At 42.2% G+C, this 14,148-nt stretch overlaps 1 protein-coding gene and 1 long non-coding RNA gene across 6 annotated transcripts in view; one reads left to right on the top strand and one right to left on the bottom strand.

Moving 5' to 3' along the window:
- Positions 1 to 14,148, top strand: part of THRB (thyroid hormone receptor beta) — a 179,263-nt gene that overhangs the window by 160,226 nt on the left and 4,889 nt on the right. For all 5 annotated transcript variants that reach the window (XM_053409988.1, XM_053409989.1, XM_053409987.1 and 2 more), the window contains 4 exons: positions 4,168 to 4,268; positions 6,020 to 6,167; positions 9,325 to 9,530; positions 13,554 to 13,700. In XM_053409988.1, coding sequence (XP_053265963.1) covers positions 4,168 to 4,268; positions 6,020 to 6,167; positions 9,325 to 9,530; positions 13,554 to 13,700 — 602 coding nt within the window. The remainder of the gene's footprint in view (positions 1 to 4,167; positions 4,269 to 6,019; positions 6,168 to 9,324; positions 9,531 to 13,553; positions 13,701 to 14,148) is intronic.
- Positions 13,654 to 14,148, bottom strand: part of LOC128424130 (uncharacterized) — a 32,588-nt gene continuing 32,093 nt past the window's right edge. Inside the window, exon 3 of the long non-coding RNA XR_008332928.1 lies at positions 13,654 to 14,061. This is a non-coding gene — a long non-coding RNA (uncharacterized LOC128424130). The remainder of the gene's footprint in view (positions 14,062 to 14,148) is intronic.

Raw genomic sequence — 14,148 nt, 5'->3', positions numbered from 1 at the left:
TATCTTTTGTATCTATAAGTATTTTATATTTTACTTTGGGCTTTTTTCCATTCCAGACAAACTTAGAAATACCTTTTTGCCAGCTTCTGAAGCAGACAAGATTGCTTATTATCGGTACTGACTGAAATAAAAATAACATCTTTGGTAGTGCATTCATCTTTATTGCTGCTATCCTTCCCATCAAGGAGAGATTCATTCTAATCCATAACCACTGGGTTATGGTCCGACAAACTCCCCGGATCTATCTCAGCTTTCCTAACTTTTAATTTCAACTCTTTAGTAATCCAAACTGCGTCAAGTCTCACACTGCTGTCATGGACATGAGAATGGTACGTGAACTGCTTGGCTTGGATTTCCTGAGGTTACCGAAGCACTAGTACATAATGTGTTAGACCTCTCATTATACCTTTCATATTCCATTTAGCAAATTAGTAAACATGACATAATCTGTCACTTTTCTTTGACAACCTAGAGACTCTCTAGCTGTTGTAACCTCGTTCTTTTCAAAATGGCTTCTCCTGTTGTTGTGAGGCATAGTTTTGGGCTCCCAGTTCAGCTGCCACCTGAAGTCACTGTCATTATGACATTAGAGTACAAGTCCTGTGCGTGAATCATCCGCATAAAAAGTTCAAGGGAGACCCATTAAGGAATGACCTACCTAAGATGAAGATGGTGAGGGTGAGGATGATTAATTTTTTATATTGCCCTTCATCCAAAGATCACAGGGAGGTTCACATCATAAAAATCCAGATTGAGAACACAAAATGCATAATAAAAACATCAAAAAACCAGACCAAAATATAGTCAGTCCCCTGTGAGTACTCATTATTGAGCAACGAATTGTAACTGGCAAGGATTTGGCACCATGTTAGCTGATAACGGCCAATTAAAAAGTTCACTTTATTGAGTGAAAATTGTGGTTTTAGGTGAAAAAATATAATAGGATACAGAATAGTGTAATATTCTGCAGCAGGGTGCCAGTGCATTTATCCTCCTAGTACTAGGGACAAGACACAAAACAGGGATATCACTTTGGTTTCCATTGACATTTTGCAGTCTTTTATTCCCTCCAGTCACTGTATATGAAGGGCTTGTCTATTTGGACACAGATGCCAAGGGAGCATTAATGTGCCCTTACTAGGAACCTGAGATTTATCAATAGAGCCCTGGATTTCCCTGGTTGATGTAACACTGGGCCTACATTTTGGGACATTAGAGAAGTAGTTCAGGTGCTTTGGCCTATGTATTATGCTTAGCATCTTGCTTCAGCTGCTGCTGCTGTAGTAGCACAACCCTCTGTTTATACCAATATAGTTAAAAAGGCACTTGAGGCCATGCTGCTAGTCTTTCATCCACAGAAAATGGCAGAGTCCCATTTTGTGGAATGGTTCCAATTATTTTTATTATCAGAATTACTTCTGAATGTGAGTTATTAATATAGCCAAAGCTCCACAATGCTTGTCGATTGCCCTGTAATTATTACTATTATAACGCATAGTGTTCTCAGTCCAGAATCGAGTTATGTTGGGTTGAACGCTTTGTGAACTTACGCAAACATCTTGCATCTTAAATGTGTAACATGTTGATTCAGTAAACAAACAGACTATATTTCAGAGTGCGTTGAGTTGAGGGGAAATTCGTTTCTCTTCCATTCATTATTTTAGGAGCTATGGTGAATGTGTATTAGGAAGAATTTTTTCCCCCCCAATTACAGGGCAGAATCAAAAATAATAATTACTTTTGAGGGGTACCCCTTATCATTGTCTTAAGTTAGAATTTCACATAGTATTAATTCCTCTCTTTCACTTTAAGTCTTCCCCAAAGTGTTAGAGCTGATCATGAGCTAAACTTTTTCTTCTACAGTGATACCTCTGGTTACAAACTTAATTTGTTCCAGAGGTCCATTCTTAAGCTGAAACTGTTCTTATCCTGAGGCGTGTTTTTGCTAATGGGGCCTCCCACTGCACGTGCTTCTCCGGCACACAATTTCCATTCGCATCCTGGGCATAGCTGCCAATGTTTTCCTTTTTTTAAGGGAAATTCCCTTATTCCAAATAGGATTTCTTGCAAGGGGGGAAAGTTGACAGCTGTGATCCTGGGGCAAAGTTCGCAACCAGAAGCAGCTGCTTCTGGGTTAGCAGAGTTCATAACTAGAAGCATCCGTAACCAGAAGCGTTCGTAACCAGAGGTACCACTGTATGCGGAAAGACATGGTTAGAATGAAAAATGCACATAAATTTTGCCAGGAATATCCCTGAGCAGAAGAATAGCTTCCCTCCTTCTTCTGCTTACTGATCTTTCTTATGAAAGCTTTATGAGTTTGGCATTCCATTATCACATTCTGCATAGGTGTTTTCGTACTAGATGAACCTTTCACAGGACATGACTATTACCTGTGGGTTTGACCCCTTTCCAAAGCTTTCAATTTACTCTGAGCCTGGAATACACCAGACTGCTATCCAAACTTTAATATAACCCTTCCACAGCCTTTCCTCTTCCTTTTGGCAGATAGCTATACACACTGTTACTAGCCCATTGGTGCATACAAACTGGTGTAAGCCATTCCTGGCACATACACAGCCTGAAAACAGGCATAAAAACAACTCCTTTCTTCCTGTGTACAAAAACTTTCTTGCCAGGTTGCCTGGAGGCATTTCTTGACTACCAGAGGCAAATAGGCTACTTGGAAGTCTCTGCCCTGAAAGATACAGAAACTACTTTAATATGGGTGCAGTGTATTCTGTATTTTTAGGTGATGATCCGTAAGTCCAGTAGAGTGCTGAGTAATAAGATACTGGTGCAATAAGATGCTGAAGCATAAATAGGTGGGGCTTTGTTGTGAATACTTTCCCTTTTCTTCTTTAAACTCCAGTTCGGAATACCTCTGGTTACAAACTTAATTCATTCCGGAGGTCCGTTCTTAACCTGAAACTGTTCTTAACCTGAGGTATCACTTTAGCTAATGGGTCCTCCTGCTGCGCCGCTGCTGCACGATTTCTGTTCTTATCCTGAGGTAAAGTTCTTAACCTGAGGTACTACTTCCAGATTAGCGGAGTCTGTAACCCAAAGCGTTTGTAAACCAAGGTGTTTGTAACCCGAGGTACCACTGTAAATGTTATTTTCTGGCCCAATCATATTTCACATTCCCCCCAAACTTTACATTAACCAGTGTGACCCACCAAGTCAAAGGCAAGGGAAACTGGTGTGATCTGCAAGTTGAAAAGTGTACTGTGCAGTTCCAGTGACTTGCTGATTTGAGTATGTCCAGTTTATCTAGGCGATCTCTGAAAGGGCCCTCTCCACTTTTAACCTTGATGAATTGATGGGTTTTCTGTGTTATGTTGGTAACATGATAATTGTTTCTCTTCTTGGCAAAGACTGAGACAAATTAGGTATTTCGTGCACTTATTTTCTCTTCCTTATTTGCTGCAAGTTGTCCATGCAACCCAGGAATTATAGTGGTTTGTTCTGTCCTTCAAACAATGTTTCATTTTAATTTAGCACAAATTGCGTTTTGCCTTCCAAAATGTGGGCATGATTCAGGCAAAGGGAGGCGCTTTCAAGTCCCACTGATTTCAGAAAAAAAAGAAGGCACGTGATACAAAATTTTGCCTTGAGATCAGCAGGGCTTAAAATTGCTTAAGACTGAGTGGATTGTGCCTTTTATGCATAATACTGATTCTGGCAGTGAAGGTTCCTCTGTACATTTTTATTGCCCGTAACCTTTCTTTTTGGTCTTAGTTGTCACCAAACTCCTTTTGATTGTGGTACTTTAGTCTCTTTATGCGCCTCCTACCTTTTAGTTAAGAAACTTTCCTCTCAGAACAACTGTGTTAGATCCACATTAAGTATATGTATGATTTTTCTAGTTCATGGGTAGGCAAACTAAGGCCTGGGGGTCGGATCCGGCCCAATCTCCTTCTAAATCCGGCCCGCGGACAGTCCCGGAATCAGCATGTTTTTACATGAGTAGAATGTGTCCTTTTATTTAAAATGCATCTCTTGGTTATTTGTGGGGCATAGGAATTCATTCATTTCCCCCCCAAAAAAATATATTCTGGCCCCCCACAAGGTCTGAGGGACAGTGGACCAGCCACCTGCTGAAAAAGTTTGCTGACCCCTGTAGTTCAACCTCTTCACTGACACTCACTTTCTCTTTCCCTACAGGGTACATACCCAGTTACTTAGACAAGGACGAGCTATGTGTCGTTTGTGGTGACAAAGCCACGGGGTATCACTATCGCTGCATTACTTGTGAAGGTTGCAAGGTAAGTCTATAGCAAGAATTACTACATGATCGTAAAGAGCACATAAAGAGCTAAAATAAGACAATTTCATGATTTAAATTATAATCTGTAGAGGATAAGGCTATGGCTATCAGTCATGATTCAGTTTTAGTAACTAGGGGGAATATGATAGCTTATCAATTACAATTTGATCCAAATGCTTGCACTAAATTGACTTTATGGATTAATCCAGATTTGATGACAGAGGGGCAGTCTTTTTTGTGGAAGAAATGTGTTGGATGTTGGATATATACATTAGATAGCTAATAGCCTCAGGTGGATTTATTTTTTATTTTTGTCATTTCCTATTTTACATCTTAAATATCCATTTCCAATGAGTGGCTGGCACCTATTTATGGCCCATCTGCTTTGAGTGCTTTGGCATCTCCTAAATTTTTGGATCCTTGCAAAATGCTAAACCAAAGCTGTTGCTTATACATGTTTAGCGGATCTTTGTAACGTAAAAGTTCAGGAACTCAGAGAGTTGTGGAATAGGGAATTACGATTGCACCAAAGAGCCCAAAGAATAGAAAATTGCTTAAGAATCTATATGGAATGTTTCCTTAGACTTGAAATTCAGACTCATACAGTAAAAAATAGTGTTTTAAGTATATTGGACTCCACAGTGTTTGTACAAGAAGGCACTGTCCGTCATGCACATCTGTTGGAGATACCGTATTTTTCGCCCCATAAGACGCACCAGACCATAAGACGCACCTAGTTTTTGGAGGAGGAAAACAAGAAAAAAAATATTCTGAATCTCAGAAGCCAGAACAGCAAGAGGGATCGCTGCGCAGTGAAAGCAGCAATCCCTCTTGCTGTTCTGGTTTCTGGGATAGCTGCGCAGCCTGCATTCGCTCCATAAGACGCACACACATTTCCCCTTACTTTTTAGGAGGGAAAAAGTGAGTCTTATAGAGCAAAAAATACTGTATGATGCTAAGAATGCCTCATTATGTGGGCTTGTCCAGTGATATATTCTTTTGGGGCTGAAGTTGTTATTCACATCAATTTTATATTGGCAAAGTCTTTGCTATTTGCATGTTCGGGTGCTTCTATATTATATTCCTCTAGTGTGGGGATTAGTGGTTGCTATGAGATTTATACTTCAAGCCTGGAAAGATAAATATCCACCTTTGATTACACAGTGGTCTGCGGATCTCAGGCCATTCATTTGACTGCGTTTAAACATATTTCATATAGGCATCACTTTTCGTGTGGATACCTATTTTGGACTTTGAGAGGGCTTGTATTAACATATATGTTTAACTTAAGATGCATGTAATGATGGCTACTGGATCTGTAATATGAAGGGGTGGCGATTTTTTGTTACTACTAGTAGTATTTGTATGTTATTTATTTTCCTCCCTTCCTTCCCTCTAATAATTTCCCCCTTCCTTTTCTTTGTTAAATTTGCAAATGAGAAATTTGAGTAAGGAAACGATGGCTATACATTACGTCCAGTATCTGTGGGAGACTCCTATTGCTTTGGGTTTACCATAGGCACCTGATTGGCTCTTGGGATAACAAAATGCTGGACTAGGTGGGTAACTAACTGATCTGATCCAGGAGGGTTTCTCCTATGTCCTTAATTTATTTCATAATGTATCTTGTTCTTTGCCCGGCGATAAACACTCCAGCATATCTAAATAAAGATTCGGTTATAAGTAACCTGAATGATAAAAAGTGGGCAGTCTAGGTGCTACTTTGCATTCTTTCTTTTCCCCACATAGGGTTTTTTCCGAAGAACTATTCAGAAAAACCTTCATCCAACTTACTCCTGTAAATATGAAGGAAAATGTGTGATAGACAAAGTCACAAGAAACCAGTGCCAGGAATGTCGCTTCAAGAAATGCATCTATGTTGGCATGGCAACAGATTGTAAGCTTCTTTATTTTACTGTGCTGTTTGTTTGCATTAGGTGTGTTTATTTCAGTACAACGTAATCATCACTGTTTGTTGGGTGCTCTGTGTCTTCCCCCCCCCCACACACATTTTTTTAATTATATAATTATATGCTGGTTGAGAATATTGGTTGTTATGCCCAGCTAATTTTTCCATAAAGCTTTAATTTTCTGTCTACTGTTGAAAAGACTAGGCTTTCCCCTAGCACTGGTGAGTCTGTATGTTAGTAAGGATATGAACAATTTCTAACTCAGGAGTGTGTGTCTGTGTGTGTTGTGGAGCTGTATCATGCAGGGGGCAGGCAATTATCATGCTTAAAGATTTGGAAGAATGGGAAGTTGGATGCTGTTGTTGCGTGAGTCATGCTGCAGTTGTTTGTTTTATTTTTAGCCAGAAAGGAAAGGAGCGCTACACTACTTCTAAAGAACTACAGCATATGGCTGCAAGATTAACCCTTAGTGAAGACTTGAAGTAGCATAAGTGGAGTAACTCAAAATGGAAACCCAAAGTGCTAGTGTTGATAGTTGTTTCTAAAGTTATCCTCAAAAGGCGGTGGGGGTATGAAATATACTCGGAGTCCTGTAGTGATTTCATGCTCTATATTGCAGCTTGTAAAACAGTGATTGAATTGCACCCCAAACCTCAGGCTTTTATATACATTATTTACACATTGAGTCCCGTCTGATTGGCTCATTCTGCTTCCCTCCTGGAGCCTGATTGGTCTTTTCCTGCAAGCCAATCAGTGGTTGCATTCTAGGATCCTACTTGCCTGTTGTTCTAGGATCCAAGCTTAGTACATAACAGGGTAGAAGGAGCCCGTTTTATAAAACAGGAAAGTAAAGGAGTATAGAAAGTTGCAACCCTTGGATTATGCCGAAATGGCAAAACTGACCAGAAAGTTCAGGAACCAAGAGGACCAAAACTTTCATAAAGAACTGGGGGTGTGTGTGTGTTATAATTTACTCGAGAGACCACTGTAAACAGATTAAAACATTCGCAGGACTGCAATAACACTTGCAGTGTAGAAAATACTATGGACAAAATGGAGAGACATAAAATTTGGATGATGAAATACTATGCAGTTGAAAAGGTTGATAATAGGACCTATGGAGAGGAAAGTGGGAAATCTAGGGATTCTGAGAAATCTCTGAATATGAATATGTATTTTGTATTGTTATAATTCTACACTTGTAAAATCAAATAAAAATTATTTCGGGGGGAAAGAAAGTTGCATCCCACCAGGCTCATCCGCATTGTCCACTCTGACTGTCAATGGTTGCCTGGAGTCCCATACAAAAGGCTTCCCCATCGCTTCTAACTTGGCCCTTTTAATGCTCAAGATTGAACCTGTGACCTTCTGCCACTCCCTCCTTATAGCTCTTTGTACCCAAGGGAACTTCTGGCTTGTGCTTGTCAAAAAACATCCTACATGTCACTTTGCTTTTGATTCCAATGAGTTTCCTCCTTCCCCCAATCCGTCTGTGATATGGCAAGTCTCCTTGGTTTCCAAAGCAGTGGGGCATGGAGACTGTTTTTTGATAAAAACCAAGCTCAAACTTCATTTTTTTTTGGGGGGGGGTCCTTTCCACCCCGTTCCTTTCCAATCCCACCCATGTGACTAGTGATAGCAATTAGTTATGGTTCACTGTTGCACATTTCCCTTTATTACTGTATTTTTCGCTCTATAAGACGCACCAGACCACAAGATGCACCTAGTTTTTGGAGGAGGAAAACAAGAAAAAAAATATTCTGAATCTCAGAAGCCAGAACAGCAAGAGGGATCGCTGCACAGTGAAAGCAGCAATCCCTCTTGCTGTTCTGGCTTCTGGGATAGCTGCGCAGCCTGCATTCACTCCATAAGACGCACACACATTTCCCCTTACTTTTTAGGAGCGAAAAAGTGAGTCTTATAGAGCAAAAAATACGGTATTTATTGCCGTCGGTCCGTTGACCATTATCTTCCTGATAAACTAAATTGCCAGTTAGCACTAGCTGTCTGGGGCAGAGCAACAGGAGCTCACCCCGTTGTGCGGATTCAAACCGCCAACCTTCTGATCAGCAAGCCCAAGAGGTTCAGTGGTTTAGACCACAGCGCCACCCACATCCCTGGAGATCCTGCCTTACCTAGCAGGTGCAAGTAGATAAATAGGTACTGCTGTGGCAGGAAGGTAAATGACGTTTCTGTGTGCTCTGGTTTTCGTCACTGCGTCCCATTGCTCCAGAAGTGGTTTAGTCATGCTGGCCACATGACCCGGAAAGCTGTCTATGAAGAAACGGCGGCTCCCTCAGCCTGAAAGCGAGATGAGAGCCACACCCCATAGTCACCTTTGACTGGACTTAACCGTCCAGGAGTCCTTTACCTTTACCTTACTTGCTGTCATTCTGTGCGGCAGCCAAACGAACATGACAGCCCGAGTATCTTCTCCATCTAAATATAGCCTCTGTAAAGTTGGACTACATTACATAAAACAGAAGTGACAGTTGAACTGCTGCTACCAATAGCATGTCAATTATGGATAACCTCTGCTCTTGCTCTGCTCTCTTGGATAATATAACGTGCAAAAATGAAACTTCCTAGATAAGCCAGGCAAATAGTATGCAGTCTCTCTAACCAGCCTCTCCATTGTGAAGGCTCTAGGCGCAAGACTAGAACTACCGTTGAGAGGATACTATGATGTTTTCCCTTGATGGGAGAATATTTAGTTGCTGGAACCACTTGTAGTTTTCCCTGATCCCTTGCAATTAGCACTATGCTCCCTGCTCACACAGGAAACTTGTAATTTTAGGGCACATGCAGACTTCTGGGCGAACCAGGCTTTCTTTGCATCAACATGGACTTTTAAACATGCTTAACTTCTTGTGCTGAGTACAGGGCCGAGAAAAGGGGTCATAGTTTTGTAGTGCTTTGTAAGAGGCATTTTGTTGTCGATTTCAGTTATTTGGAATTGGTTCGATTGCCGGAGGGTGTGCACGGTTGCGTGGGTGAAAGTGACAAATAGATTTTGCACAGGTAGATCAAACCTCTTTTCGGCTCCCAAGATAGATAGCCCTAATCCCCCCCAAAACCAGATTATGCAGTTCCAAGAAGTGTTCACAATCCGTTTTTCTCTAATATGTCCTTTCCTTGTTATAGTGGTGTTGGATGACAGCAAGCGACTAGCGAAAAGAAAACTGATAGAGGAGAATCGAGAGAAGAGACGTCGGGAAGAGTTACAGAAAACCATTGGGATGAAACCTGAGCCATCAGATGAAGAGTGGGAGCTTATCAAAATTGTTACGGAAGCCCATGTCGCCACCAATGCACAAGGAAGCCATTGGAAACAGAAAAGGAAATTTCTGGTAGGTGACACAATGGTGTGAGGAGCTCTCCAGAACTGCTCCTCGCTTGACCTGATTTTTTAGAATCATTTACTTTTGGGTTAGGGGACGCAGGTGGCGCTGTGGGTAAAACCTCAGTGCCTAGGACTTGCCGATCGTATGGTCGGCGGTTCGAATCCCCGTGGCGGGGTGAGCTCCCGTCGTTTGGTCCCAGCTCCTGCCCACCTAGCAGTTCAAAAGCACCCCTAAGTGCAAGTAGATAAATAGGTACCACTTTATAGCGGGAAGGTAACGGCGTTTCCGTGCGCTCTGCTGGTGCTGGCTCGCCAGAGCAGCTTCGTCACGCTGGCTACGTGACCCGGAAGTGCCTTCAGACAGCGCTGGCTCCCGGCCTCTTAAGCGAGATGAGCACGCAACCCCAGAGTCGGTCACGACTGGCCTGTATGGGCAGGGGTACCTTTACCTTTACCTTACTTTTGGGTTGACGGACAAATTGGGTGGGAAGCTTTGATCTCTAAAGTTCTTCACTTTAGGCCCACCGTGTTTCTGCAACAGGAAGTAAAGAACAAATGAGCGCAATAACATATGAAGACAAAGTTGAGCTTCACATGCAATACGCAAACAAAAATTCTCAATATAGTGATCCATGGAAACGGCTGGTGTCACTAGAACTATCCTAGCATGTGGCCTGTTGTTTACCATAGTGTCGCTGCAAGTTTTGATATTCTACCAATTAGGATCAATGGAAGCTAGAAATAGAAGAGAACAGGGAAAATAGCATTTGAACAGGTTTTACATGCCTGTTCCTTAACTAGAGACATTTTCACATTGCAAGGGTCCTTTCTGGATGAGTAATGCTTGCTTTTGTATGACGGCAAATCAGTATAAGAACCTGCAGAGCACGTTGCTTGAAAAATAATGAAACTAATATTTAACTGCAGGCGTCTTCAAGAGAGCTGTTCAGGGAAGTTTTTAGTGTTTGATGATGTTTTCTGTTTTTACTATTTTTTGTTGGGAGCTACCCGGAATGGCTGAGGCAACCCAGTCAGATGGGCAGCATATTAAATATTATTATTATTATCATCATCATCATCCACTAGAGTCCCAGGTTTGTCTGCTAGAGTTCCCCCCACCCCCAACACACACATACCAGGAAGAGGATATAATCTAATAAGGCAAAGTTGAACCTACCGTATATACTCGAGTATAAACTGACCTGAATATAAGCTGAGGCACCCAATTTTAGCACAAAAAAACTGGGGAAACTTATTGACTCGAGTATAAGCCAGTTCACAACACCACAAACCTGGTGGTGGCGGCAGCAGTGGAGGAAGAACAAGCAGCCTGAAAGAGCTGCTTTTGGGCTGCTTGTTCCTCCACTGTCGACAGCGGCAAAGGTGGAGAAGGAGGAAGGAGCAGCCCGAAAGGGCTCCTTTTGGGCCGCTGGTCTCTCCGCCGCCCCCTCTGCCGCTCTCAAGAGCAGGCATAGGAGCCATGGTTGGGAGAGGCACAGTGCAGCGCCTCTCCCAACCATGGCTCCTGTGTCTGCCGTTGTGAGGGGCAGGCAGCGGCAGCAGCACCAGCAGCAAGAAAGGGCTCCTATCAGGACGCTTGTCCCTCCGCCGCTGCCACCACCCGCCTCACTCGAGTATAAGCTGAGGGGGGCTTTTTCAGCATAAAAAATGTGCTGAAAAAGTCAGCTTATACTCAAGTATATACGGTAAGTATGGATGGTCTTTGTTACTGCTTTGGGAATATGTTAAAATTGAAAAGTTGGTTATAAATGCCTAACATGAAAAGTAAGAACAATTTCCCTGCATTTATGTGATTCTAATGAGGTGCTGGTGTGTTGTGTGCACAGTTTTCCCTGACGGTTGAAGCGAGCGGGAAAGCAGAACTTGCCAAACTTGCACTTTTATCGAAACAGTGTGTGAACTTAAACACAGCAATCCTTTGTAATTCAATTTCCCCCCAAATTTTGTAGTTCTCCAGTCCAGCAAACGTGTTAAAAACTGCATTGGGGTAAAATGTGCATATAATAGTGAAAATAGCATACAAAAATGCATTCCATTAGGGTTCTGGGTTTCCCCCCCCCCCAAAGATGTGTATATTTGACAAAATCGCAAAGAAAAAAAATGTGTTTAATGGGAGAAATTCTCAATAAAATACTGAGGTTTTTTATATAAAATGGAAAATAATGTAGAGAACTAAAATGAGAGAACCCAGAATTGCCAGATTCATCCATCCCATCATCATGTGAAGTGAAAACCAGTTGCTGGGTGCTCTCAGCATCACATCATATCCCAGCCAGCCCAAGCCCCCCACCATGTCCACACAGGGCATCCCTGCAGAGGAGAAGCCTACCTGTCATGCATAGGCTTTCTGGTGAGAGCGAACCCTGGCCGCACAGTTTTTTTGGAAGTCCTCTCCCACCTACAGACATGCTCCTAGTTCCTGGAGACTGTAGGGTTAGGAGGATGTAATGGCAAAAGCCAAAACACTTCACTGAGCAGTGAGCATGCTGGGTCCCTGTGGGGCAGGGAACCTGAACACACTGCAACATTTTGTTGCAGATCCTAGTAAAGGTAAAGGGACCCCTGACCATTAGGTCCAGTCATGACCGACTCTGGGGTTGCGGTGCTCATCTCGCTTTATTGGCTGAGAGAGCCGGTGTACATGTTGGTCATGTGGCCAGCATGACTAAGCCGCTTCTGGCGAAACCAGAGCAGCACACAGAAATGCCGTTTACCTTCCCGCCGGAGCGGTACCTATTTATCTACTTGCACTTTGACGTGCTTTCAAACTGCTAGGTTGGCAGGAGCAGGGACCGAGCAACGGGAGCTCACCCCGTCATGGGGATTCGAACCGCCGACCTTCTGATCAGCAAGTCCTAGGCTCTGTGGTTTAACCCACAGCGCCTATTTGTCATTTTTACTTAGTTACAGCTTTAGAATAGCAGTTCCATTTTGTTTCCTAATACAGTCGTACCTCGGCTCCCGAACGCCTTGCGAGTCAAACGTTTTGGCTCCCAAACACCGCAAACTTGGACGTGAGTGTTCTGGTTTCTGAATGTTTTTTGGAACACGAACATCTGACGTGACTTCCACAGCTTCGGATTGGCTGCAGGAGCTTCCTGCAGCCAATTGGAAGCCGTGCCTTGGTTTCTGAACGTTTTGGAAGTCAAATGGACTTCCAGAACGGATTCCGTTCAACTTCCAAGGTACCACTGTAGTGGAAAATATTTGTGGTTGAAATTTCCATGTGGAAGACAGGAGTGCCTGGTGTACTCTGGTCCATGGGGTCATGAAGAGTCGGACACGACTAAACAACAACAACATGTATTGGGCAAAGTATACAAACGTCAACTCAGTGATAGGAAACAGAATGCATATTTAACGTTAGCCTCGTTGACCTGAATTCCTGAACTTAGCTTCACCCCTCAAACCAAGTGATCAACTGTTGAGAGAATATAACCCGTGCTGGTTTCTATCCTGTCTGTTTTTCTTACCTGTCAGGTTAGCGCAGCTATAGGAATAGCCTTTGGCTATTGTGAACTTTGGTGAAGCCTCACTGTCCCTCTAGCAAACAACAACAAATTATAGGAAAGGTCAGAAATTCCGCCCCTCTGACAAATTTAATGCCGAAGGATTTCTCTTCCTTTTGGATTTCAGGGGAAGATAAGTTTTCCTAGGTGGGACTGAGAAATGACACTCGCTTTAGGGTTTTGGAGTGAACAGCTAAATGGCTTCCACAAGATAACATAAATAGACAAGAATAAGTTGCTACATTTGCAAAGCACTGAGCTGCCTACACAAATGAGTAGTGGCATGTCAGAAACTTACGCGTACAAGAGTTTGTCTTAGACAGTGGCTTCTTTTGAATACAAAAGTTAAATTTGCTAAATAATAGCTATGGGGCTTTCTTACAAACAAAACAGAAGAAGTGACGGGTTTGAACTGCCAGCGCTCCACAAAAGTTTAAGAAGATTCCATGTCCGCTGCAAATAAATTGTCTCCTTACAATGTTTTTCTTTTCTGTTGTTAGCCAGAGGATATTGGACAAGCACCAATAGTAAATGCCCCAGAAGGCGGGAAAGTAGATTTAGAAGCCTTCAGCCAGTTTACAAAAATTATCACACCAGCAATCACAAGAGTGGTGGATTTTGCCAAAAAGTTGCCTATGTTCTGTGAGGTACGGATTTCTTTCCAGTTTAACCTCTCTCTTTTTTCTTCCCTTCTCCTTCATTTATTTATTTATTTTGCATGTAAATGTGAGCTTTGTTTACCCCCCTAAAAACAGCTTGAGATGGAATTTTATTTTATTTTGAGATAAGAGTTACAACACAGACAACAAAGTATACACACAACACTACAAGAAGAACTAGGAATTAATAAACTTACATATAGCTATCTCATTATATCATGCCTGTGAGATATCCAGCTCACTAACTATATCATATCTAAGTTATATACCGTATATCATAGTCAGAAACAAAAATATGGGTACCTGTCACTTGATTCAGATTTGATCAAAAGATTTGATGGGCTTCCACCTAGGAAATAAAGAGAAATCATGGATTTTATATATATATTGTATCCCTTGCTTGCTGCACATTCTGAGTAAGATTGTATGTAACCAT

The sequence above is a fragment of the Podarcis raffonei genome, chromosome 12, assembly GCF_027172205.1.
Source record: "Podarcis raffonei isolate rPodRaf1 chromosome 12, rPodRaf1.pri, whole genome shotgun sequence".
NCBI classification, from domain to species: domain Eukaryota; kingdom Metazoa; phylum Chordata; class Lepidosauria; order Squamata; family Lacertidae; genus Podarcis; species Podarcis raffonei.
Note: the sequence above shows the minus strand (reverse complement) of the source record. Positions and strands in the feature narration are given on the sequence as shown.